Source organism: Garra rufa, chromosome 2 (assembly GCF_049309525.1).
Source record: "Garra rufa chromosome 2, GarRuf1.0, whole genome shotgun sequence".
NCBI lineage: Eukaryota > Metazoa > Chordata > Actinopteri > Cypriniformes > Cyprinidae > Garra > Garra rufa.
The window spans coordinates 17,224,306-17,251,186 of record NC_133362.1 but is presented as its reverse complement, the minus strand read 5'-3'; the positions used below and the strand labels follow the sequence as shown (position 1 = coordinate 17,251,186).

Here is a 26,881-nt window from a genome sequence, read left to right as displayed (position 1 = left end):
CAATGCTTGTTCTGCCTCTGTTTCCTCTTCAGCCCTGTTCTGAGGTCTCACAAAGGGGGCATTGCTGTAAATAGATGTGTTGTATTCCTGCTTTGCTAAATTCTCGTTACACTGCTAATGGAAATAAGCCCATGGAAATCCACACTCACCGGGCGGCTTTTTTGATCATGTCAGTCTTGCCGTCATAGCTTTTGACCTCTCTGATTTCTTTTCTTGTCTCTTGCAGATAATGACGACCACACGAATAAAAAAGATGACAGTATAAGCCAAGGTGAGTGACAGCATTTCCTAATGCAGTGTTCAGAATTGCAAACAAGATAGAAAATTATCACATCCAATATCCTGGAGCCCGACGAAGTTTAATCCACGGCATCTGAATCGCTCTCTTCATGATTAATCGTGCCTTTTGTTGTGGGTGGCAGCTCTACAATTGCCTGTAAACAAGAAAACAAGAGTCTGCATTTTCTCTCCAAATGCCTGAAATAGTTTTGCTGGCATTACCATGTGCAACTTTGTTCTTTTGGCAACTTAATTGAGATGAAGGTTGCCAGGTGTTGTGCGCTCAAAGGCCAGAATTGTTTTGGACTATAGTCAGACTGATTGAAAGCTAATCGGACTCACTCGCCATCTTGTCGGCAACGACACAATCAAATCAAAACGTTATCAAATGGGAATGTAATTTGCTTGACGTGTCTTCTTTTAACGGTGGTCCATTCAGATGCAAATCACCGTACCTTCTTTGTTGACTTTCAGAAAAGCAGAAAAGATTACAAGGCCTTCATCTGGAAGCCTTTTTAACTGTACATTAGCAGTGACAAAAAGAGATAGAAAATAAAGGTGTTTCATTGTGACTAATGCGCGTTTGCTACAGGAGCTAAATAGACAGCGGCAGGTACAGCATTACAAATGATTCGGTGCTAAGCTAATTCCCAGAGCAAGGCCCTTAAATCCGGCTTACATACCCACAATGGTCCCAAACCTGCTTAAGCGACTGTCAAAAGGACAACTAAGCATCATACAATGGTAATCTAATCTGGGTTTATCTCTCAGTTTAGGATGGACAATAAAACTGTACAGGTTGGATGATACCAGTCTCTGAGAACGATATGCAAGAGTTGCAGTCAGATTGCAGTAACGGTTGTTATTGTTAACTAAAATTATTAAAACTTGTTTTTATCATTTGAAATAAAGCTATGTATATAGATAGATAGATAGATTGATTCTTAATACTGTGCTGTTACCTGAATAATCCACAGCTGTGTTTTTTTTGTTAAGTGATAGTTGTTCATGAGTCTTGTTTGTCCTAAACAGTTAAACTGCCTGCTGTTCTATAGAAAAATCCTTCAGGTCCCAAAAATTCTTTGGTTTTCCAGCATTTTTGTGTATTTGAAACCTTTCCAACAATGACTGATTTTGAGATCCATCTTTTCACACTGAGGACAACTGAGTGACTCATATGCTTCAGAAAGAAAAACGATGCATTAAGAGCCGGGGGTGAAAACTTTTGAACAGAATGGAGATTTGTTCACATTTGTCTTATTTTGCCTTTTTTTCATTCAGTACTCCTTCAGAGGCAAATTCAAAACAAATTTAACCCACCGGCTTTTAATGCATGGTTTTTCCTTCTGGAGCATCTTAGTGTGAAAAGATGGATCTCAAAATCATACAGTCATTGCTGGAAAAGGTTCAAATATACAAAAGTGCTGGAAAACCAAAGAATTTGTGGGACCTGAAGGATTTTTCTGAAGAACAGCAGGCAGTTTTACTGTTCAGGACAAACAAAAGACTCATAAACAACTATATATAGTCTGTCAGCGGTTGTGTGTGTGTATATATATATATATATACACACACACAACCGCTGACAGACTGTCCCATTTTAGCATATTAGCCCTCAGCCAGTTGTCCACCATTTTATCCGCACTCGAGCAGCTGTAGTGACAACAATTTCTTGCAATGCAGATGTTTTGTAGTTGGATGTAAAAGTGAACATAAGAGTCTTAATTTTCTCCTGACATCAGTCGATTACTTTTGTTTTTGATGATAACGCACCACCAAATACACAAAAACGAAGGTAAAAAGGGTGTTGTTTTACTCAACAAAGTAAGTTGCAGACATTTCATGAAGACTTTAAAGAATAATACCAACTTGGGGAAAATAGGCATCCGATGTTCCCTTAAATTTAAGATGGAAAACTGAACCCAGGTCAAACATGTCTTCAGTAGTCACTTAAACTCCATGGAATTATTAGACGGACATTTTCTGGCAGGGTAACAAGGCCGGCATTGATCGTTTCCACAAAAGTTAGATGATTGAAAACACAGAGGGTGAAAGAGAAGGAGTGCTAAATGAAGCATCTTAAAGCAGGAGAACATTTTCATACTTTAGTGACATGAAGCGAAAAAAGTAGCATGCTGTGATTTTTACGACAAATGTGAGAAGCTGTTCACAGGACTGGAGCTGTGTAAGCCAAGACTCCCATCAAAACCAGATCCGATCCAGAACAAGCGTTTTTTTCAGCACCCAGCTTTGACTTTTTTATGGACAGGCTATAAACCAGTATTTTGAAGCAGTCCGACAAGCGTCTAATAGCCCTCTGAACTACTGTAAGTTCTTGTGTTGGGGCTTTGTGCGGATGTGTTTACTTCTGCACAAAACCAGAGAGACCAATCACCTCTTTTGTGGACACTGTTATACCTCATTGTAAACACTGGACCGGGATGACCCGACATGGCAACACCTATCAGGATTCTATCTTGTTCGCAACACAACAAGTATCACCTCTACACACACAGACACTGTAGCTTCCAGCGCCCTGCTTTTCCTGCCCCAGCAGTTTCGGCTAGCTTAGCCTCAGTTTCATTGAGTGAATGTCTGACTGGCAGCCAAGCCCTGGCCTTTAGCGGCGCTTCACTTAGCCGGGGCTCTGATTCTCTCTCTTTTTCTCTGGAACCAATTCAAAGGCTCAAATGGTTGCCATTCTCACATGGAATTGAGGCTTTTTTTCCCCTTATCCCCCTGTATCAGCTCTCTCCCGCTCTCTATCAATCAATCCGTTTCTCTCCCTCTCTGTGTTTCACCTTCTTTCTCTTGCTGTCTTTTACTGAAATCCCTTACGCTACACTTTTACAGGCCCCATTTTTTATCAGCTGGGATTTGCCGAGGCACACAAAAGCCCCTGTTGATGCAGAATCACCTGGTGCATGTATATGCTCTCCAGCAAGGCCTCCGACACAATAGCAGGATATTCCTTCGCTCATTTCACCCTTATCAGAGCTGTTCAGTATGGGCAATCTGTGCCTTGTAACCTAAGATTTTTAGCGAGCTGGCAATTGCCCTTTTTCAGTTCTGAGATTAATAGAGAGCGTATAAAGGAGAACAACTACTCATAACTGTATTTCTTTATTATTAAGTTGTATTTAATTTTATGCTGGTGAAAATAAGGGTATGAGGGATAAACTAAAAGTCTTTACAATGACACAGACTGTATCAAGGTCCTAGATCAAGTAATTTTCACCAACTCACAATTTGTTTTATGAAGGTTTTGTCTACTGAACGTTTCTTTTGGAAAGATGTTTCATCAGCTAAACGATCGGTATATTGTTAAACAGCAGTAAAATCCATTGAATGCACAGTACTTCTATCCCTCAGAGGCTTGTTTTTATTCCTGCCAAAAACTAAATATTGCATTACCCTGACATTGAGTGTATTACACAAGTAAAACTTTCTAGTGGAATATTCCCATAACTGTATTTCTTAATATTTATTGTGCGGTTTGGTAAATAGCTAATTATTGCTCAGACCTAGGTTAGAGGTATATGATAATACTGCCAAATCAAAAATAGTCACTACCCAAACATTTGGTGTCATCAAATTGTCACTACTGAAACAGTCATGACCGAAACATTTAGTGGCGTTTCAGTAGAAAAGTATAAAATTCAGTATTAAATTGTCACTACCGAAAAAAGTTGCGACTAAAACATTTGGTGATGTTTCGGTAGTGACATCTTTGTTTTTTTGGGGTGTTATCCTATAAAATTGTCACTACCGAAACAGTCGTGACCGAAACATTTAGTGGCGTTTCCGTAGTGACATCTTTGTTTTTTTGGGTGTTATCCTATAAAATTGCTTCGGTAGTGATATCTTTGTTTTTTTTGGGTATTATCCCATAAAATTGTAACTGCCAAAACAATCACTACCAAAACATTTGGTGACGTTTCGATAGTGACATCTTTGGGTTTTTTTTGGGTGTTATCCCATGAAACTGTAACTTTCAAAACAGTCGTCCTCGAAACATTTGGTGGCGTTTCAGTAGTGACATCTTTGTTTTTTGGGTATTATCCCATAAAATTGTAACTGCCAAAACAATCACTACCAAAACATTTGGTGACGTTTCGATAGTGACATCTTTGTTTTTTTGGGTGTTATCTCATAAAATTGTAACTACCAAAACAGTCGCGACCCAAACATTTGATGGCATTTCGGTAGTGACATCTTTTTTTTTTTTAAGTGTTATCTCATAAAATTGTAACTACCAAAACAGTCGCAACCAAAACATTTGGTGGCATTTCGGTAGTGACATCTTTGTTTTTTTAAGGTGTTATCCCATAAAACTGTAACTTCCGAAACAGTCACAATTGAAACATTTGGTGATGTTTCGGTAGTTACAGTTTTATGGGAAAACACCCAAAAAACAAATATGTCACTACTGAAAAACGTCACCAAATGTTTTGGTCGCGATTGTTTTGGTAGTTACAATTTTATGGGATGGATGTAAACTTTTGCCTTCAACTGTATTTCGTTTTGTTCTCCATGGTACAAAGTAGGTGAGTAAATAAAGATAAAAATCATTTTTATGTCCCTTCAGGAATATACAGACTGAATCGTTAATTAGTCATGAACAAAACAAAATATGTAGAAATGTCTCGACTTGTGGTAAATGTCATCACAATTTTATGGGATAAAAACCAAAAAAAAACTAAGATATCACTACCTTACTGTAACTTTCAAAACTTTGGTGGTGTTTCGGTAGTGACATCTTTTTGTTTTTTTGGTGTTATCCTATAAAATTGTAACTACCAAAACAATCGCGACTGAAACATTTGGTGACGTTTCGGTAGTAACATCTTTGTTTTTTTGGGTGTTATCCCATGAAACAGTAACTTTCAAAATAGTCACGGTCGAAACATTTGGTGGTGTTTCAGTAGTGCCATCTTTGTTAAGATATCACTACCGAAACGTCACGTCATCTAGTCTGGTGACATCAGTCACGATCGAAACATTTGGTGGCATTTCGGTAGTGACATCTTTGTTTTTTTTGTGGTGTTATCTCATAAAATTGTACAGTGAGGAAAAAAATTTTTTATTTTGTTTGGCTTTATTTTCTTTTTTTTTTTCTTTTCTTTTCAACCACCCAGAACATTTACCTTTTTTTTTTTTTTTTTTTTTTAGAAAATATAAAATTCTAGAGTTATTGATACTCCTGTAAAAAAATTATTAATTTGGGATATTTTATTTTATTTTATTTTATTTTCAACCACCCAGAACAGAAAAATGTATTTCTAGTTTTCTGATGAAAGTTCTTATGAGTGCTGTAATTTTATCAACAGAGAACTCCGATACCAAGGAAGGAGGGGAAGATGATCATGATCCTGATAAAAAAGGTATGAGAAAATCTCTGTTCTTGTGAGCGCAAGTTTAACTGTCAAAGTCAGTATCATCCAGCATTCCCATCTTCCAAGCTTTGTTGAGGGAATATCAAACTAAGTCTGGAAACTGAGTGTGGAAACCTGTTTAAGGAGCCATTAGCTTTCGAATTCTACCATTTCAGCCTCTTCGGTTGTGTAGCACTGAAACAATTACTTGCTTCTCAATAAGATGGACCAAAGATAATTAAATTCGTACACTGAAGGGCAGCAGCAGGCTATTAACACCACAATTTCTCCATTTGTCTTAAAGCCAGAGGGTTGGAGATTGTGTTTTTTCTTTCTTTCTTTAATATTAAAGCGGGCAGCACTGATGTCTTTGGGGAAATTTCCCCAGGCTGGTATCTCTCTTCAATATGCAGCTCAAAGAACAAAGTCATTTTTTTTTCAGTAAACTGATACTTTAGCAAACAACAACCTACCAGATTTTTCTTTCTAAACAACAAACATATTCCAGGGCTACACTTACAAACATTTACCATAGTTTCTGCCAAAATACTGATACTACTATAAAACCAAGACAATGTGTAATATTATAATTTTTAAAAATATGTTTATTACATTTGTTTTAACATTTTGCTGGAAACTTTTTAAAAGTTATAATGTAAGAAAATAAAACAAAAAACAACAATAAAATAAAATAAGAATGAATGGCTGTTGTGGTTGCCAGAACTTTACCATAAAATACTATTAAAAAATACTGTATACTGTTAAAAAAAAAAAAAAAGTATACTGTAAAATAAAATAAAATAAAATAAGAATGGCTGCTGTGGTTGCCAGAGATTTACTGTAAAAATACTATAAATAAATAAAATCTGTATACCTTAAAAAATAATAATAATTAAATTAAATTAAATAAAAACTGCTGCTGTAATTACCAGAATATTACCTATATAAAAAAATATTGTATACTATAAAAAAATGGCTTCTGTGGTGGCCAGAACTTTACCAGAAAATACTATAAAAAATACTGTATACTGTTAAAAAAAAAAAAGTAAACTGTAAAATAAAATAAAACAAGAATGGCTGCTGTGGTTGCCAGAACTTTACTGTAAAAATACTATAAATAAAAAATTCTGTATACTGTAAAAAAAAATAATAATAATTAAATTAAATAAAAACTGCTGCTGTGATTGCCAGAACATTACCTGTAGAAAAAAAAATATTGTATACTGTAAAAAAGTAAAAATAAAATGAAATAAATTAAAATAAGAATGCCTGCAGTGGTTGCCAGAACTTTACTGTAAAAATACTATAAATATATACTATAATTAATTAATAATTAACATATACTAAATTATATACTTTAAAAAAAAAACTGTTTACTGTTAAAAACAAATATAAATTAAATAAAATAAAAACTGCTGCTCTGATTACCAGAGCATTACCTGTAGAAAAAAATTATAAAAAATTATAGAAAATATGCTAGAACTTTACCATAAAAAATACTATTTAAAAATACTGTATACTGTAAAAAATAAAATAAAATAAAATAAAATATGCTGCTGTGGTAAAAAAAAATATGGCCATCCAATGAAGTGTCAAACAGAATGTACAGTTTTCACAGTAAATTGAAGTTTACTGGGGATTTTTTTACTTTTGACTGTACAGTTTTCCAAAAAACTGTAAAATTTTACTGTAAAATTACATTAAATGTCTCATTAGATTTATTACAATTTACTATTAGCCAGTTAACTTTTTTAACGGTAACATCTTGTATGTCTGAACAAAGTTCTCAAATTCAGGTTGTATTTTATGTCACTGCCTCCGTAACTTCTCGCATATCTAAATCTCTTAATGGGAACCAATCCAGTCACAAACCCCTTTGTTTACAGCCCCCTATTTAACCTTCACAGGACAGCGTAAACATCAAAGCTAGCTCTGCAAAAGTTGAGCTCAGAGAACAAACAACAGTGTTTGTTACGAGGCAGCGAGGAGCAGAACAAAGCACGTTAAAGCGGCACAGTCTATGATTTATCCACAGGTGTTAGCCACAGCCACGTCCTCTAGTGCTGTCGCCAACATCAAATGCACTCGCTCTAATGCGGTGTCACTCATTGAACAAGGTACGGCGGCACATTAAATATGTTTTTGAAATCACTTTTTTGATTCACGGAAAACAAGCTTTGCATGCACATTACCCTTCCGCCAGAGCTCGCAGCCTACTGGATTCCCGCCGGCCGCAACTTTGTTTTTCACGAACAGAGGAAGTTGATATACAGCCGTGGTGGGATATTGCTTTGTATTACACATTCACTACTCTCCCTGAGGGGATGCTCTCTAACTGAGGTTAGAGCAAGAGGGCCTTTTAGACAGCCCGCTAATGACAGAGAAGCATTAGTGCTGTTCTCCCTAAAGCAGCACTTCATACATTCACATGCTCAGGGGACAACTGGCCCCGAAAGCACTGATCTGGAACTCTCTCCGTGTTCCTCCACGGGTTACCTGTGAGGAGCGGAAAGGAAAACAATACCTTATTCCACATAAGCTCCCACTTGCCTTCCTTCACAGCAAAAGAATGTGCAAATCTCAGAGGTTCCTCTTTCTGGAGAAGTCAGGCAGATTGTGAGACAAACAGACAGAGAGGGTTTCAGAGGGCATTAGCCGCGGCTGGCGGGTTTAGTCTCGGTTAGCGCAGACACGCTGAAGCGCGGCTGCGGCGATCCGTTCGATCCGACCCATCAGCGTCGGGGTTGTGGCCTAAGAGAGCCGGCGAGCTGCTTGGGTGGAGAGACTGGACTCCTTGACAGAGTTCTTGGGGGATAAAGTGATTTGTGATGTAATCCACATGAAATCCATACATGGGGGGATCGGTGTGCCGAGAAATGAGAAGGATTGTTCACACAACTGGACTGAGCATTTTAGCGCCCCCGGATAGCTTTTCAGATGGCCTGCGGGGTGAGTGTGTGCTTAGCGTGTGTGTCATGCGGCATTTCAGAGATTAGGAGGTGACAGGTTAGATGGGCGAATCAGGATGCGGAGCGGCAGGTCGAGCTGTTAACTGTGTACTCAGCAGATGTAGAAGGCAGAGGGGGCATGTTTGGAGAGGGAGAGAAAAAGAGAGCAGGGCTGTGTGTGGAGGAAAGAAAGAGATGTGAGGCATCATATCTATATCGCTAATGCATTTTGTCTCGTTTTCCTTTGGTTTAACCTTCTTAATTACATATTTAAAGGTGCTCTCAGTATTATTCCCTTATTTAAAAAAAGATTTACCCTTGAAGACATAAATAGCACTTTTGAAAATGTTTAATATAATATACATTCACATGAGGTAAAGAATCCAGCGTATAAGTAGCCTAAAAAAAACAGTTTGAAATCACCACTTGGAGGCTGCATTTATTGTATGCTTAACAAATTGATTATGCCAGCTATCATAATAAAGAGAAAACACAAATATATGAGGAATCTTATTTATTAGGCTAATAACAAACTAAAAATGACTAAATAGTCTTTATTCACACATAAACATATGTGAGCCTGGACCTCAAAACCAGTCTTAAGTAGCACGGATATATTGTAGGAATAGGCAAAAATACATTGTATGGGTCAAAATTGTCCATTTTTCTTTTATGCCAAAAATCATTAGGATATTAAGTAAACATCATGTTTCATGAAGATTTATTGTAAATGTTTTCTCTGTAATATATCAAAATGTAATTTTTGATTAGTAATATGCATTGTTAAGAACTTCATTTGGACAACTTTACAGCTGATTTTCTCAATATTTAGATTTTTTTGCACCCTCAGATTCCAGATTTTCTAATTGTTATATCTTGGCCAAAAATCATTAGGATATTAAGTAAAGATCATGTTCCATGAAGATATTTTGTAAATTGCCTCTCGTAAATATATCAAAACTTAATTTTGGATTAGTAATATGCATTGCTAAGAACTTCTTTTGGACAACTTTAAAGGCGATTTTCTCAATACTGTATGTGGATTTTTTGCACCCTCAGATTCCAGATTTTCAAATAGTTATATCTCAGCCAAAAATCATTAGGATATTAAGATCATGTTCCATGAAGATATTTTGTAAATTTCTTCTCTGTAACATATCAAAACTTTAATTTGGACAACTTTAAAGGTGATTTTCTCAATATTTAGATTTTTTTTGCACCCTCAGATTCAAGATTTTCAAACAGTTATATCTCAGCCAAAAATCATTAGGATATTAAGTAAAGATCATGTTCCATTAAGATATTTTGTAAATATCATACAGTAAATATATCAAAACTTAAATTTGATTAGTAATATGCATTGCTAAGAACTTCATTTGGACAACTTTAAAGGCGATTTTCTCAGTATTTAGATTTTTTTGCACCCTCAGATTCAATATTTTCAAAAATCATTAGGATATTAAGTAAAGATCATGTTCCATAAAGATATTTTGTTATTTCCTCTCGTTAACATATCAAAACTTCAATTTGATTAGTAATATGCATTGCTAAGAACTTCATTTGGACAACTTTAAAGGCGATTTTCTCAATATTTGAATTTTTTTACACTCTCAGATTCCAGATTTTCAAAAATCATTAGGATATTAAGTAAAGTTAATGTTCAATGAAGATATTTAGTAAATTTCCTCTCGTAAATATATCAAAACTTAAAATTGATTAGTAATATGCACTGCTAAGAACTTCATTTGGACAGCTTTAAAGGCGATTTTCTTAATATTTAGATTTTCTTTTTTTCTTTTTTTTTTTCTTTTTTTTTTGCCACCTCATATTTTCTGCCAAATATCGTCCTACCCAAACAAACCATACATCAATGGAAAGTCTTCCATTTGTTCAGCTTTCAGATGATGTGTAAATTTCAATTTTAAAAAATTTACTCTTATGACTGCTTATATGGTCCATCTTATTTTGGTCTCAATAACAGCTTGCACTGTTGCTGGCATTGTTTTTATGTACTTTTCCACAGCCTCCGTTGTTATTGACTTGGAAATAGCTTCTAGTTGTTCTCAAAGACTTACTTTTGATGAAACTTTTGTGCAATCTGTCTTTGAATCCATTAAATCCCAACAATAATTATATTTTAGCATTGGAAACACTGCTGTGACTAAAGAGCTTACATGATAGTAGATTAACCATTACAGAAACATGAAAAAAATTATTTTGGTAATTACCAATACTGTTAGTTTAGGGCACAAACCTTACATTGGGTGGTGGTCAAACAAATTTGATAAGCACTGTATTTCTGTGTGACCCTGGACCACAAAACCAGTCATAAAGGTCAATTTTTTAAAATTGAGGTTTATACATCACTGAATAAATAAGCTTCCCATTGATGTATGGTTTGTTAGGATAGGATGACATTTGGCCGAGATACAACTATTTTAAATTCTGCAATCCGAGGGTGCAAAAAAAATCACGTATTTATAAAAATCACCTTGAAAGTTGTCCAACATAAGTTCTTTTCCAATGCATATTACTTATCAAAAATTACGTTTTGATATATTTACGGTAGGAAATTTACTAAATATCTTCATGGTACATGATCTTTACTTAATATCCTAATTATTTTTGGTATGAAAATAACAATCACTTTGACCCATACAATGTATTGTTGGCTATTGTGGTCCAGGGTCACATATACTTTTTTTTATATATGTTTAATGTTTGTATTGTAATTTCTTTTTACTCTATTGTAATTTTGAGTTATAATAGAATATAGTAATATTTAGCAAAATTGTATTGCACACAGATAAACTGCAAATGGTTTAGCAATATAACTAAAGATTTCATCCTTTTATTAAAATAATTGCTTCTTTTTTTATTTATTTAATTTTGCATTACTTGTATTTTTTATTTTAGTTTTTTAAGTTTGCTTTTTGACCCCGTTTCCTACTATTATCATTTCACCGTATTTTAACACATCTTATTGCACACCCATTGCAAATCTTTTCGTTTTTCATGCCACTGAAGCTCACAAAATAGAAAAAAAAATGATATGAACCAAATGTGGTTGACAGAAAGAAAGATAGAATATGTGTGTTATTGAAAGATAGAGGCAATGCAATAAAAAAGAAAACACAACAAGAGGACAGAAAGAAAAACAGAGTAGGAGGGGTCAAGCGTCAGGAAGCTTCAGGGATGCATTTATACCGAGGTGGGCTGTTTTACAATTCTATATTGTAGATAGTGGCTCAAGTGTCTCCAAGTCCAGTTTCACACAGCTGGAAAACACAGCCGTTAAGCTCCGACTCTGGCAGAGAGTGAGACACTGAATCAAAAGACTCTGCACCGCGTGAGCTACGTGCAGCTCTTAAAACTGGTAGCCAACACACACACACACACACACACACACACATGAAGAAGGTAGATTCTGGGCTGCTGAGCAGCATCTGTTGATTGTGACACTCTTACTCACCTTTCTCTCTCATGTCTCATACATTTTTCATGGTGCCGGTTTTCTTCACCATGAGCTGTGTTCAGAGGGCCTAACTGACAGGAAAGAGAATTCCCCACCGTGTGAAGGGAGGAAGTGCACAGACTTAGTCTGCTGTTCGATCCTGTATGATTACGGATCCATAGTAATGTGACTGTAAATGTATGGCATTAGATATATTTTCTAGATAGCTCACAGAAGCGTTTCTGCATGTACGCAAGCGAACGTCCTCCTCCTGAGTCCTAAACGTGTGCGTTTATTTGTACAGCATCTATCCACTGAAGTCTGTTACACTACTGCCATCTGCTGGTAGAACAACTCACTGCTGGGTCTCTGCATTGAGCTACACATCCTTATTCAGCATGTTGGATTTATAAAATCATAACATAATGAAAAACGACAATAAATTGATATTTCTGTGGCCTCAAATCTCTTTTCTTTTCCTTCAAAGTACAGTCATGGCCAAAAGTTTTGAGAATGACACAAATATTAGTTTTCACAAAGTTTGCTGCTAAATTACTTTTAGATCTTTGTTTCAGTTTTAGATCTTTGTTTCATTACATGACATTTATGCAAAGAGTCAGTATTTGCAGTGTTGGCCCTTCTTTTTCAGGACCTCTGTAATTCGACTGGACATGCTCTCAATCAACTTCTGGGCCAAATCCTGACTGATAGCAACCCATTCTTTCATAATCACTTCTTGGAGTTTGTCAGAATTAGTGGGTTTTTGTTTGTCCGCCCGCCTCTTGAGGATTGACCACAAGTTTTAAGATCTGGGGAGTTTCCAGGCCATGGACCCAAAATATCAACGTTTTGGTCCCTGAGCCACTAAGTTATCACTTTTGCTTTATGGCACGATGCTCCATCGTGCTGGAAAATGCATTGTTCTTCACCAAACTGTTGTTGGATTGTTGGAAGAAGTTGCTGTTGGAGGGTGTTTTGATACCATTCTTTATTCATTGCTGTGTTTTTGGGCAAAATTGTGAGTGAGCCCACTCCCATGGATGAGAAGCAACCCCACACATGAATGGTCTCAGGATGCTTTACTGTTAGCATGACACAGGACTGATGGTAGCGCTCACCTTTTCTTCTCCGGACAAGCCTTTTTCCAGATGCCCCAAACAATTGAAAAGAGGCTTCATCTGAGAATATGACTTTGCCCCAGTCCTCAGCAGTCCATTCGCCATACTTTTTGCAGAAGATCAATCTGTCCCTGATGTTTTTTTTTTTGGAGAGAAGTGGCTTCTTTGCTGCCCTTCTTGACACCAGGCCATCTTCCAAAAGTCTTGGCCTCACTGTGCGTGCAGATGCGCTCACACCTGCCTGCTGCCATTCCTGAGCAAGCTCTGCACTGGTGGCACTCCGATCCCGCAGCTGAATCCTCTTTAGGAGATGATCCTGGCGCTTACTGGACTTTCTTGGATGCCCTGAAGCCTTCTTAACAATGCAGTGGATTTTTTTTTTTTCGGGATTAAGTTAATTTTCATGGCAAAGAAGGACTATGCAATTCATCTGATCACTCTTCATAACATCCTGGAGTATATGCAAATTGCTATTATAAAAACTTAAGCAGCAACTTATATTTATGTAATTCTCAAAACTTTTGGCCACGACTGTACTCCGGCTTTGTCTGTTCTCACCATTGTGTAATAGACATCATTTTTTGATGGATGTGATTACTCCATACTAGGTTATTTCAATATCTCTCTTATACCGCTGATGTAATTTTAAACTCAAGAAAATAGCTTACTCATATTTTGAAACTTCTAAACCTTCCACCTTTAACTGTTTTAACTTTGCGGTCTTTGCTTTTAACTGCTTCCTATGTAAGAAGCCAAATGTGACTCATATCGGCTCTCGTCTCTCAGAATAATTTGCTTTTGTCCTCAGGTTGTGAACAACATCCCTCATTGGTGTACACGATGATCATATGACCTCACATTGAAACTGAGAGAATTTATCATCTTAGGATTTTAAAATCAAATGTACCTGTTGGTTTTGAGGGCCTTTTTAGTAAAAGGATGCTATGATTGTGCTCCACACCAAAGGATCATGGGTTAATACCTTCCTTCCTTCCTGTGAATGCAGCATTTTCTCCAAATCCACAGAGTGACTAACCTTCTCCCACATAATAATTAATATTCTGAGCAAAACATTGAGTTTCAGTCACTGGAGAAATGACCTCTGCCCTCTAAATGAATAAAAAGTCACTATATCATAATCCACTGTTACTGGTCCATCGATATTGAGGAAGAAGTCTAGAAGGTCTGGTGGATGTGAAGCAGCGTTTTGATTGACAGGCAAGGCTAACGACAAAACACGGTACCTCTGCTATATCGTTTGGCATATTGTGTTTGTTTGTCTTTTTTCTATTATTTTTAAGAGTATGTGGTGAGAAAATAAATTGCTCAGACATTGGAAAATTGCTTCTCACACCAGCTTGTTAAAAAAAGCCAATTATGTCAGCAGCGTAATGGCCATTGTCAAGCACAGCGGATTATTTGTGTCAGGGTCTTCATTTTCCGATTCATCCCAAACTCCATCTGGGTTAAAGAGAGAGAGAGTCCGGTAGAGCGTCGGGATATAACTGAGGAGAGGAGAGAGGTAGAAGGAGATGTCAAGTTTAGAGGACTAAAGTGACTGAGAGGGACCAAATTAAACCTACCTGGGATAAACGCATTCTTGTAAGCCCGTGGGACGCACGGCAGTGGGCTCATGGGAGTTCTGTTAGGGTTTGCGGAGATGTATTTAGCTGTCCGTTGGGACGGCACTCGGTGCTATCTAGAAATATTGAGAGAGCGCAAAATTAGTGCAGCCATGAAACATCCAGTATGCCAGAACTATTATAAATATTTGATGTAAAACATGACCACAGCAGTACAGCGTTCCTCAAGACAAATGTGTGGACTGTATTATCAAGGATCTTGAGGGAAGATAAATGTGCCAAACAGCATTTTAAAATAGCCATCAATGTGCTAGGGTTATGATACAGTAGTAGTGTTTATTTTTTAAGGGGAATGTTTGTTTTCTTCTTCTTGCATGTTTTTGTTTTGTTCTGCTCAGACATGTTTTGTTTTTTATTCAGCCTTGTTTCTGTTTGGGTTATTTCTCTGTTTTGTTGTGTTTTTCTTTTTTCTATTTTGTTTGCTTTATCTGTTGTTTGTTTTTTGTTGTTGTGTTTTTCACATGTTTTTTTTTTTTTTTTTTTGCTGTTTTTGTTAACTCCTAATGCCTCTGTGTTTATCTGTGACTTTTTTTTTTAGGTGCGAAGGATGACGATAAGAAGAGCGAACAAGGTAGGCCTTTTGTGTATGATTGTCCAAAGCTAAAAACAAATGTGTGAACTACTTTATTACAATGTCTACTAAGAATATTGCTGGAGTTATGATACTGTGTAGTAGTTTTTTTTTTTTTTTTTTCTGGGTTTGTTTTTCTGGTTTTGTTTAGCTTAGACTTTCTTCTGTTGTTTGGTTTTATTCTTTTGTTTTGGGTTGGTTTTTTCCTGTTTTGTTGTGTTTTTCAAAAAATTTTCTGTTTTGTTTACATTTTTCCGTCCTTTTACTGTTTTTTTTGTTTTGTTTTGTTTTGTTTTGTTTTGTTTAGCTTACTTTTTCCGTCCTTTTCTGTTTTGTTTTGCTTATTTCTTTGTTTTCCTCTTTTTTTTGTGTTAATGAAGAATTTCAGTAACATGTTTGCTATTTAGAACTCATTTTTTCTGTTGTTTGTATTTATCCAGTTTTGTTCTTTGTTTTTTTTTTTGCATGTTTTTTTGCTTAAATTTTAGTTGTTGTTTTTTTTTGTGTGTGTTTTTATCATTTATTGTTTTGCATCTGTTTTGTTTGTGACAGAAATTTTAGTACCATGTTTACTCTTAATACATCTGTGTTTATCTGTTGTTTTAGGTGCAAAGGATGACGATAAGAAGAGCCAGCAAGGTAGGCCTTTTGTGTATGATCTTTCAAAGCTAAAGACAAATGCATGGACAGCATTTTAAAATACCCATCAATATGCTGGGGTTATGATACTGAAGTAGTGTTTTTTTTTTTTAGGGAGGTTGCTTGTTTTCTTTTTGGGGTTTGCTTTTTTTCTCTGTTTTGTTGTGGTTTCTCACATTTTTTTCTTTTTATCATGGGTCTTGAGGGAAGATAAATGTGCCAAACAGCATTTTAAAATACCCATCAATGTGCTGGGGTTATGATACTGTAGTAGTGTTTATTTTTTTTAACCATGTGTTTTAGTTTTGTTTTTTTTTGTTTTTTTCTGACAAGAATTTCAGTACCATGACTTTTTTTTTTAGGTGCAAAGGATGAGGATAAGAAGATCCAGCAAGGTAGGCCTTTGTGTATGATCATATAAAGCTAAAGACAAATGTGTGGACAGCATTTTAAAATACCCATCAATGTGCTAGGGTTATGATACTAAAAGAGTGCTTTGTTTTCTTTTTGAGGTTTGCTTTTTTCCCTGTTTTGTTGTGGTTTCCTAAGTTTCTTTTTGTTTGTTTTTGGCTTAGACATGTTTTTAGTTGTTTGCCTTTATTCAGTTTTTGTTCCTGTTTGTTTTTTTTAGGGATGCACCGATATGAATCGGTCGATAATGCTTGCGCGTTTTGTCAGTAAAGCCGGTTCTGTAATCAGCGGTAAATGCCATCAGGTGCGTGATTTCACGTTGATTTCACCGGCTTTACTGACAAAACGCGCATGTAACCCAGGTTACTAGTGGGTAGTAGCAGAGACAGAATAATAGAGCAAATAATAAGATCAAAAGTAAAAATAACAAATGCTGCCAGATTAAATATATGCCTGTGATTAAAATAACGATTTATGAATATATATATATATATATATAAATAAAAGTAAAACATTTAGGATTTTAGTAGTATCCAATGAAATCGCGTTTTGAATGACGTCATTACGTCTTCCGCTATCGCGGCATTTTCGCAACGCAGAGCGTTCTAGATCTTTCCTTTTCTTCGTGAACTTGAGACGGGAGCAGATGTCCATTGCTGCTCCGGGAGATTCTGTGCTTTAGAAGTGAATATAAACGATTAAGTTGATAAAGACGATTGAGAGAGAAGTGCATCTGAGAATATATATCATCCGCCATTTGCCATCGGGTTTTTCCTGTTTCATATGCACATTTGAATGAGTTTCCTTGGTGAGTTGATGCAATTTTCATTTATTTTCATTACATTACGGTTTAAAGTCTTGTTAAAATTGAGTTTCATAAATTAACCATTTGTTTGGGTTGGTATAAATGATGAAAAGAGACATAAGAGTGAAGTAGAGACAAAAATAATGTTCATTTGTGTGAAATACCAGTATTAACATGCTTTGTGTGTTAAACAAGATAAATGTACAAATGATTGTATAGGATTTAGCTGAAATGCTTTTGCTGTTAAAAAGGTAATACCAAATAAGAGAACTCACACAAAGGAATTTAAGCACACAGTACTAAATGGATGTAAATGGTTCTGTTTATTTAAAATTGTGTTAAACTGAATTAATGCATATATTGTAAAGTGCTAATTGTTCTTTTGGCCTTTTGTTTTCAAGGCCAGGTTTTTTTTCTTCTCCTTGGTTGTTCTATGTGAAAGTCTGTTGATGTTCAGCTGCTGATTGTCTGCTCTGGATGCGAATTGAGTGAAGTGTGAACCTTTCTGGATTGAGGACCGTCTCAACTCTCTTCTGAGTGCGTAAAGGCAGAGTTGGACTGGCGAGCCACCCGTTAACCGGATCCTTTGAACCTTCCTGTTTTGAAAGAACACCAACATTGCACTTATTCTTCTTTGAATGGTAGGAGTGAAATTTCATATCACTTTTCCTATTTCGGCATAGACTTTGGATTTCATCAACTCCTGGATTCCTGGACTGATATTAGGAACTGATTGATTTTCCAAAAAAAAAATCATTTTGAGTGTTCATCACGAGCATTGGACTCTGGGAAAAATTTGAATTGTTCAGATTGAATGTACTTTTGTTATTGGGAGTTTATTCTTTCAAATACTTTGTTTGAGGTTTATGGGTACATGTTTAAAGTGTTAAATAAGTAAATTGAGAACAAATCAGTTAAATAAGGGATAAGGTTGATAATAGGTTTAATCACAAACAACTTTAACAGTCAGCTGAGTGAATCAGCTACAAAGAGAAAGCTACTAAGAGAAAGAAAAAAGGGAAATATCAACTTACCTTGACAAGTGATATCATACAACGCCCTGTAAGGAAAGAAAACGGTATAAATCGTTACTATTGAATGCAAACTAAACTGAGATTTAGTGTGAGACACAACATTGTTTATCTTTTATTTCTGTGGTCACTGTCAAAATACAAAATTGTCATTCTTACCTCAAACCTTGTGTCTGAGTTGTTCACTGTTGTGCAAATTCTCTCTCCTTGGACGAATCTATACTTCTGAGCTTACTGGTCCATTGATAAACAACTTATAAGAAATTCGGGTGTTACGGGTTACATACGAAAAGTGGCGAGCCAGCCAGGAGAGAGATTGCAACAATAGTGACTGATTAAAGCAGCTGAGTCCACAAGAAAGATAACATATTGGACAGAACTTTAACATCATGGATATCATAAAGAGAGAGAATGTAAACATCTCAAACTCAGTAATTGTTGGTGGTTTAACACTGACTGAGGCAGATGCAGACTTAGAGTCATGGCTTTTGAGATATGGCAGCATTAGTCGAAACCTTCTCATTGATGACCCAAACTGTGAGTTCCATCGTCATGCTATCATAGAGTTTACCTATAACGCTCCAATGAAAACACTGATGCCCCTTTTGCCCCTATCAGTGGTTAGTATGTCAAACCCTAGTATCACTTTTAGTGTGCGTGCTTTAAGCTGCGTCTACCCTCATGTTGCTAGTGACAGTGCCGCTAAGGGGTATCTGGAAGAATTGCAAAACATTGCTAGTGTTAGTGGAAAGTCAATTGAGGAAGTACTCCAGACAGAGTTACTGAAGATGAAATTCGGCCCTTCTCTTGCTGAACCATCACCTTCTTCAGGTGAAAGGCTTGAATACCCAAATGCAGCAGATTCTCAATTGCGTGATAGCAGCACAGTCGGCTCACCAGATGGACAGTTCTCCCCAGCTGTATCACAGAGCATGACCACCGAACAAATAACTGCTCCATCAGGAAACTTGCCATTTCACAATGTTGAATCCCCAAACTCACAAAACCTGTCCAAGGAAAAGTTTAGCTCTGGTACTACCAATCCCACAGTCACTGTATCATCCCATCCCCCACTTACCATGGACATAATTGATCCTCCCAGCATACAGAAGGTAGTAGTTGAGCACATTGTCCGAACCAATGACACTGCTCCATTACATCATACTTCTTTTCGTCTCAGGTCTTTCTCTGGAAAAGTCCCTAGACCTGTTAACGAACCAGACTTTGACACTTGGCGTGCAAGTGTCGACCTTCTACTGACAGATCCTTCTATTTCTGACTTGTATAGGACCAGGAAAATTCTTGACAGTCTGCTTCCCCCAGCAGCAGATATTGTTAAACATATTTCACCCAACAGTCTACCTGCAGTATATCTGGAGTTGTTGGAGTCTGTATATGGCTCCGTAGAAGATGGAGATGAGTTGCTAGCCAGGTTCATGAGCACTCTCCAAAACAATGGTGAAAAGCCTTCAACTTACCTGCACAGATTGCAGGTTCTCTTAAGCACATCCATTCGACGAGGTGGAATATCTGAAAGTGAGAGAGACCGCTGTCTTCTTAAGCAGTTCTGTCGCGGGTGTTGGGACAGTGCCCTAATTGCTGACCTCCAGCTGGAAAGGAGAAAAGTCAACCCTCCTTCATTTGCAGAATTAGTAGTTCTTATCCGCACAGAAGAAGATAAAAACGCTTCCAAGGAAGAGAGAATGCGGAAGCATTTAGGGCTAAACAAGCACTGTCCTGCCCCTTCAAAGTTTAGACTGTCAACTCACCAGATATCTGCACATCCATCTGACACGCAAGATGATCAAGCTGACACATCTCTCACAAAGCAAGTCTGCGAACTTCAAGCTCAAGTTGTTGCTCTGCAAAAACATTCATGTCAGAAGGATAAAGCAAAAAATGCCAAACCAGATGAGGTGAGTGCACTGAGAAAAGTTGTTGCTGAGTTACAGGGCCAGATTACAGCCTTGCAAACTGCAGCCACTTCAAAAATTAAGAGTGATAGGGAAGGAACCGAAATTGCTGATTTAAAGAGGCAGATCGCTGACTTGAAGGTTCAAATGACTGCTCCTGAGATGTACAGAAATAATTCAGAGAAGTTCCCTCAGTCCAAAAGCCGCACCAAGTCCCCGCTACCTGAGTCAGGCCCAACAGAGTGGTCTAGAGATGGTGCACTGCCCGATAGCAGACCCCGTCCAGGGTATTGTTTCAGATGTGGGGAAAACGGCCATCTTGCCAACAGCTGTATGAACCCTCCGGATCCTACTAAAGTTGCAGAGAAAAGGCGCAAACTGAGGGAGCGACAAGCGCAGTGGGATGCCTACCACGTTGCAGATATGAAACCTTTAAACTGAGGATGGTCTCTGTAGAGGGGCATACAGAGACTGGACAAGGAAAGAATTGCCCTAAAAAACCAAGACACCCATTCAACCAAAACACATGTGACACATTCCACTTGAGGAACTTACCGAGAGGATTAGTGGGAGTGAAGTGCACTGCCCAAATTACTGTTGGTGAAAAAAGGGTCTCTTGCCTTCTGGACACAGGATCTCAGGTAACCACGGTTCCCTGGTCATTTTACGAGGAACATTTGTCAGATTGTCCTCTTAAGTCATTGGATAACTTACTGGAGGTGGAAGGGGCAAATGGACAAACAGTGCCTTATCTCGGATATGTGGAAATCACTCTAAAATTTCCCAGAGAGTTTCTTGGAACAGAGGCAGAGGTACCTACACTAGCCCTGGTAGTTCCAGACTTGATGAACACGCCTCAAGTTCTGATTGGCACCAATTCATTAGATGCCCTTTACTGTAACTATGTCCAGCAACCTGCATCCTTCCCTCAATCTAACTTCCATGGTTACCGTGCGGTGCAAAGAGTTCTGGAAGTAAGACATAGACAAGCCAATGCTGATGTAGTAGGCTGGGTGAGATTCAAGGGAAACGTTCCGGAGTTAGTACCTGCTGGATGTACAGTTGTCCTTGACGGACATGTTCTGGTTAACTGCCCTCCAGTTGAGAGATGGGTAGCTTTAGAGTCACCAACTTCACCTGCCTTACCTGGTGGTTTGCTGGTTGCCAGCTGTTTGCATACCTTACCCTCCAAGAGGCAACACCAGCTACCCATTGTGCTAAAGAATGAAACCCAGACCGACATTACAATCCATCCCGGAACTATAATTGCTGAAATGCGGGCAGTGCAAGAGGTAGTGAAGAGTGAACAAACGAATTCCAGCACTGTGAATGAAAAACTACCTGTTCATACCAATCTCAATTTCGACTTTGGAGATTCTCCTTTGACACCTGAATGGAAAAACCGGATACTAGATCAATTAAATTCCATGCCTGAAGTCTTTGCTTTGCATGACTTAGATTATGGACATACAGACAAAGTCACTCACCGTATAAAGCTTGATGATGAGACCCCCTTTAAACACAGGCCTCGACCCATCCATCCTCAGGACATTGATGCGGTACGGAAACATTTGCAGGATCTATTAGCTTCTGGAATCATCCGAGAGTCAGAATCTCCCTTTGCTTCCCCCATAGTGGTTGTAAGGAAGAAAGACAACTCTGTACGCTTGTGTATTGACTTCAGAAAGCTCAATTCACAAACCATCAAAGATGCTTATGCCCTGCCAAATTTGGAGGAAGTTTTTTCAGTGTTGACAGGTTCAAAATGGTTCTCTGTCCTCGACTTAAAGTCAGGGTATTATCAGATCGAGATGGAGGAAGCTGACAAGTGTAAGACTGCCTTTGTGTGTCCCCTGGGGTTCTGGGAGTTTAATAGAATGCCCCAGGGGATCACAAATGCCCCAAGCACATTTCAGAGGCTGATGGAACGGTGTATGGGTGATTTGAATAGGAAGGAGGTGTTGGTCTTCATCGACGATCTGATAATTTTCTCTAAAAGTTTGGAAGAGCATGAGTCGAGGCTGTTGCACGTTCTAAAACGGCTAAAGGAATATGGACTGAAACTGTCACCCGAAAAGTGCAAGTTTTTCCAGAATTCTGTTCGATACCTTGGTCATATTGTATCTGAGAACGGAGTGGAAACCGATCCTGTGAAAATCGAGGCCCTTAAAACCTGGCCAAGACCTAGGAACCTCAAGGAATTAAGATCTTTCCTGGGGTTTTCTGGATACTACCGGAGGTTCATTCAGGATTACTCAAAGATAATCAAACCGCTAAATGACCTCACAGTAGGGTATCCGCCTCTTCAAAAAGGTCTGAGACAAGATAACAAAAGTAAACAATATCTCGACCCGAAAAAAGAATTTGGGGACAGATGGGATCAGTCCTGTCAACAGGCCTTCGACATGATAATTGAGAAACTCACCTCTGCCCCTGTCTTGGGATTTGCAGATTCAAGGCTTCCTTACATTCTGCATACTGACGCCAGTACCACCGGGCTCGGGGCAGCCTTGTATCAGAAACAAGAAGGACAGATGCGGGTGATCGCATTTGCAAGCAGAGGATTGACTAGAAGTGAAACCAGGTATCCAGCTCACAAGCTAGAATTTCTAGCTCTTAAATGGGCAGTGACATCGAAGTTCAGCGATTACCTGTATGGAGCGGAATTTGTGGTTGTAACCGATAGCAACCCTTTGACTTACATTCTGACGTCTGCGAAGCTGGATGCTACCAGTTATCGCTGGTTGTCAAGTCTGTCCACCTACAACTTCAAGCTCCAGTACAGGGCTGGAAGTCAGAATTGTGACGCGGATGGGCTTTCTAGACGTCCACACGGAGAGCTTTTGGATGACCTTGCATCCCAGAAAGAGAGGGAGAGGATAAAACAGTTTACCCTTCATCATTTGGATGAATCTGGAGATGAGAATTCTGTTATCCTGCCAGAAGCCATAAAAGCCATCTGTGACAGACATCAAATTGGAGAATTCTCGGATGGAAGCAAATTGTCCAGTCCTTCCATTGCTCTGATTGAGTCCTTAGCATTGCATGTGGACGTCCTACCTAATGAGTTTGAACAGGAAAGTGAGCATGGTCTTCCAGTTATTCCTTACCTGTCCAATGAGGAGTTGAGGAAGCAGCAGAGGATGGATCCTGATCTTAGAGTCATCATTGATTGTTTGGAGAGGAATGAGAAGCCTTCCACTTCAAAGGACCAGTCTCTTGCTGCTACCTTGTGGACAAGGGAATGGAACCGGTTAGAATTAAGAGATGGCCTGCTTTACAGGAAGAGGCAAGATCAAGGAAGCACATTCTATCAATTAGCGTTACCTGTGGCCTTGCGAGGAACTGTGTTGAAGAGTCTCCATAATGATATGGGACATATGGGCATGGAAAGGACTCTTGACCTGGTCAGGACCAGATTCTTTTGGCCAAAAATGTCATCATCTGTGGAAGAGAAGATCAAAACATGTGAAAGATGTGTACGTAGGAAAGCGTTCCCAGAGAAAGCAGCTGAAATGGTGAGCATCAAGACTACCAGGCCGTTGGAGTTGGTCTGTATGGACTTTTTGTCCTTAGAACCAGATAAGAGTAACACCAAAGACATATTAGTCATTACAGATCACTTCACCAAATACGCAGTGGCTGTGCCTACCCGAAACCAGAAGGCGCAAACTGTGGCTAGATGCTTGTGGGAAAACTTCCTAGTACATTATGGATTTCCGGAAAGACTGCACAGCGATCAAGGACCGGATTTCGAGTCGCGCCTGATCAAAGAGCTGTGTCAAATTGTAGGCATACGCAAGGTGAGAACCACTCCTTACCACCCGAGAGGAAATCCAGTGGAGAGATTCAATAGAACCCTTCTCCAAATGTTGGGTACTCTTGAAAACAAAAATAAATCATGCTGGAAGGAGTTTGTGAAACCTTTGGTGCATGCGTACAATTGCACTCGAAATGATGTGACTGGATATACTCCCTATGAACTTATGTTTGGTAGACAGCCCAGGCTGCCGGTCGACTTAGCATTTGGCCTACCAGTGAATGGATCTACCAAGTCTCACTCTCAATATGTGAGGGATCTGAAAGATGGTTTAAGGGAAGGCTACGAGATCGCCATTAAGAATGCTGCAAAAGTGGCTCAACGTAACAAGCGCAGATTTGACAGACATGTGGTTGTTTCTACCCTCGATGTCGGAGATAGAGTCCTTGTGAGAAATTTGAGACTGAGAGGCAAGAACAAGCTAGCGGACAAATGGGAGTCAGATGTCTATGTAGTCGTCCGAAAAGTTGGAGATCTCCCAGTGTATGTAGTCCAGCCTGAGGGAAAGAGCAGTCCAGTTCGCACTTTACACCGTGACTTACTTCGACCTTGTGGATTCTTATCAGTGAATGAAATTGAAGAGTTAGGTTCCCCAAAAGTTCAACATAAGCCAAGAACTAGATCTCTTTCTGCTCTCAAAGCTGCCGACCAAGAACATTTATCGAGTGATCAGTCAGAATCTGATGACGACTCTCTTCATCTTGGAAATTCAAGACGCCAGTTGGAATTCATTACAACCACTGTTTTACCTTCTTCAGGAAGTCCCATGTTTGTAAAGAACTCACCTGGTGTGGAGTCCATTGAATCACCCTCTGTAGTGGTAAACCCTGTAAAAGGAACCGTACCTGAAGTAGAGTCCTTCGAATCCTCTTCTGCTGTTGTAAACCCTGAAAAGGAGAGTTTAACTGACACCAGACTAGAATTAGTCTCAACAGAAAATCAAAAAGATAATGATGATGAGAATCACATACCTGTGGTGAACCTTGCTGATGTTGACACCGATGGAGTTGAGTCTGGAAGAGATGGAGATATGGCTGAAGTGGAGACCAGTGGAAGAGTGCTGGAATCAGATCCTGTGGATGATGAAGCTCAGACCCCACCTACCAAAGATGTTTCATGTGACCCACCAGCCATGGATGATGATATAGGTGCCAGTGGCCCTAGACGCTCTAAAAGGCAGTGTGGACCTCCTAATAAACTTGAGTATCATAAATTAGGAAATCCTTTGACACTGGTCATCCAGTCCCTACTACAAGGGTTGAGCTCTGCACTTACCACTTCACTGGAAGAGCCCACATTCACCAGTGATCAGCCCTTTGGTGTACCGAGTACCTTGCCCTCTGTAGTGACAATTCAACCCCATGCATGCCCGAGGACGTGCCTGAATTCAGAGGGGGAAAGTGTAACCCAGGTTACTAGTGGGTAGTAGCAGAGACAGAATAATAGAGCAAATAATAAGATCAAAAGTAAAAATAACAAATGCTGCCAGATTAAATATATGCCTGTGATTAAAATAACGATTTATGAATATATATATATATATATATAAATAAAAGTAAAACATTTAGGATTTTAGTAGTATCCAATGAAATCGCGTTTTGAATGACGTCATTACGTCTTCCGCTATCGCGGCATTTTCGCAACGCAGAGCGTTCTAGATCTTTCCTTTTCTTCGTGAACTTGAGACGGGAGCAGATGTCCATTGCTGCTCCGGGAGATTCTGTGCTTTAGAAGTGAATATAAACGATTAAGTTGATAAAGACGATTGAGAGAGAAGTGCATCTGAGAATATATATCATCCGCCATTTGCCATCGGGTTTTTCCTGTTTCATATGCACATTTGAATGAGTTTCCTTGGTGAGTTGATGCAATTTTCATTTATTTTCATTACATTACGGTTTAAAGTCTTGTTAAAATTGAGTTTCATAAATTAACCATTTGTTTGGGTTGGTATAAATGATGAAAAGAGACATAAGAGTGAAGTAGAGACAAAAATAATGTTCATTTGTGTGAAATACCAGTATTAACATGCTTTGTGTGTTAAACAAGATAAATGTACAAATGATTGTATAGGATTTAGCTGAAATGCTTTTGCTGTTAAAAAGGTAATACCAAATAAGAGAACTCACACAAAGGAATTTAAGCACACAGTACTAAATGGATGTAAATGGTTCTGTTTATTTAAAATTGTGTTAAACTGAATTAATGCATATATTGTAAAGTGCTAATTGTTCTTTTGGCCTTTTGTTTTCAAGGCCAGGTTTTTTTTCTTCTCCTTGGTTGTTCTATGTGAAAGTCTGTTGATGTTCAGCTGCTGATTGTCTGCTCTGGATGCGAATTGAGTGAAGTGTGAACCTTTCTGGATTGAGGACCGTCTCAACTCTCTTCTGAGTGCGTAAAGGCAGAGTTGGACTGGCGAGCCACCCGTTAACCGGATCCTTTGAACCTTCCTGTTTTGAAAGAACACCAACATTGCACTTATTCTTCTTTGAATGGTAGGAGTGAAATTTCATATCACTTTTCCTATTTCGGCATAGACTTTGGATTTCATCAACTCCTGGATTCCTGGACTGATATTAGGAACTGATTGATTTTCCAAAAAAAAAATCATTTTGAGTGTTCATCACGAGCATTGGACTCTGGGAAAAATTTGAATTGTTCAGATTGAATGTACTTTTGTTATTGGGAGTTTATTCTTTCAAATACTTTGTTTGAGGTTTATGGGTACATGTTTAAAGTGTTAAATAAGTAAATTGAGAACAAATCAGTTAAATAAGGGATAAGGTTGATAATAGGTTTAATCACAAACAACTTTAACAGTCAGCTGAGTGAATCAGCTACAAAGAGAAAGCTACTAAGAGAAAGAAAAAAGGG

At 38.2% G+C, this 26,881-nt stretch overlaps 1 protein-coding gene across 1 annotated transcript in view; it reads left to right on the top strand.

Moving 5' to 3' along the window:
* Positions 1-26,881, top strand: part of macrod2 (mono-ADP ribosylhydrolase 2) — an 849,841-nt gene that overhangs the window by 775,795 nt on the left and 47,165 nt on the right. The window contains exons 10-14 of the mRNA XM_073834923.1: positions 227-271; positions 5,610-5,663; positions 15,356-15,388; positions 15,995-16,027; positions 16,390-16,422. Coding sequence (XP_073691024.1) covers positions 227-271; positions 5,610-5,663; positions 15,356-15,388; positions 15,995-16,027; positions 16,390-16,422 — 198 coding nt within the window. The remainder of the gene's footprint in view (positions 1-226; positions 272-5,609; positions 5,664-15,355; positions 15,389-15,994; positions 16,028-16,389; positions 16,423-26,881) is intronic.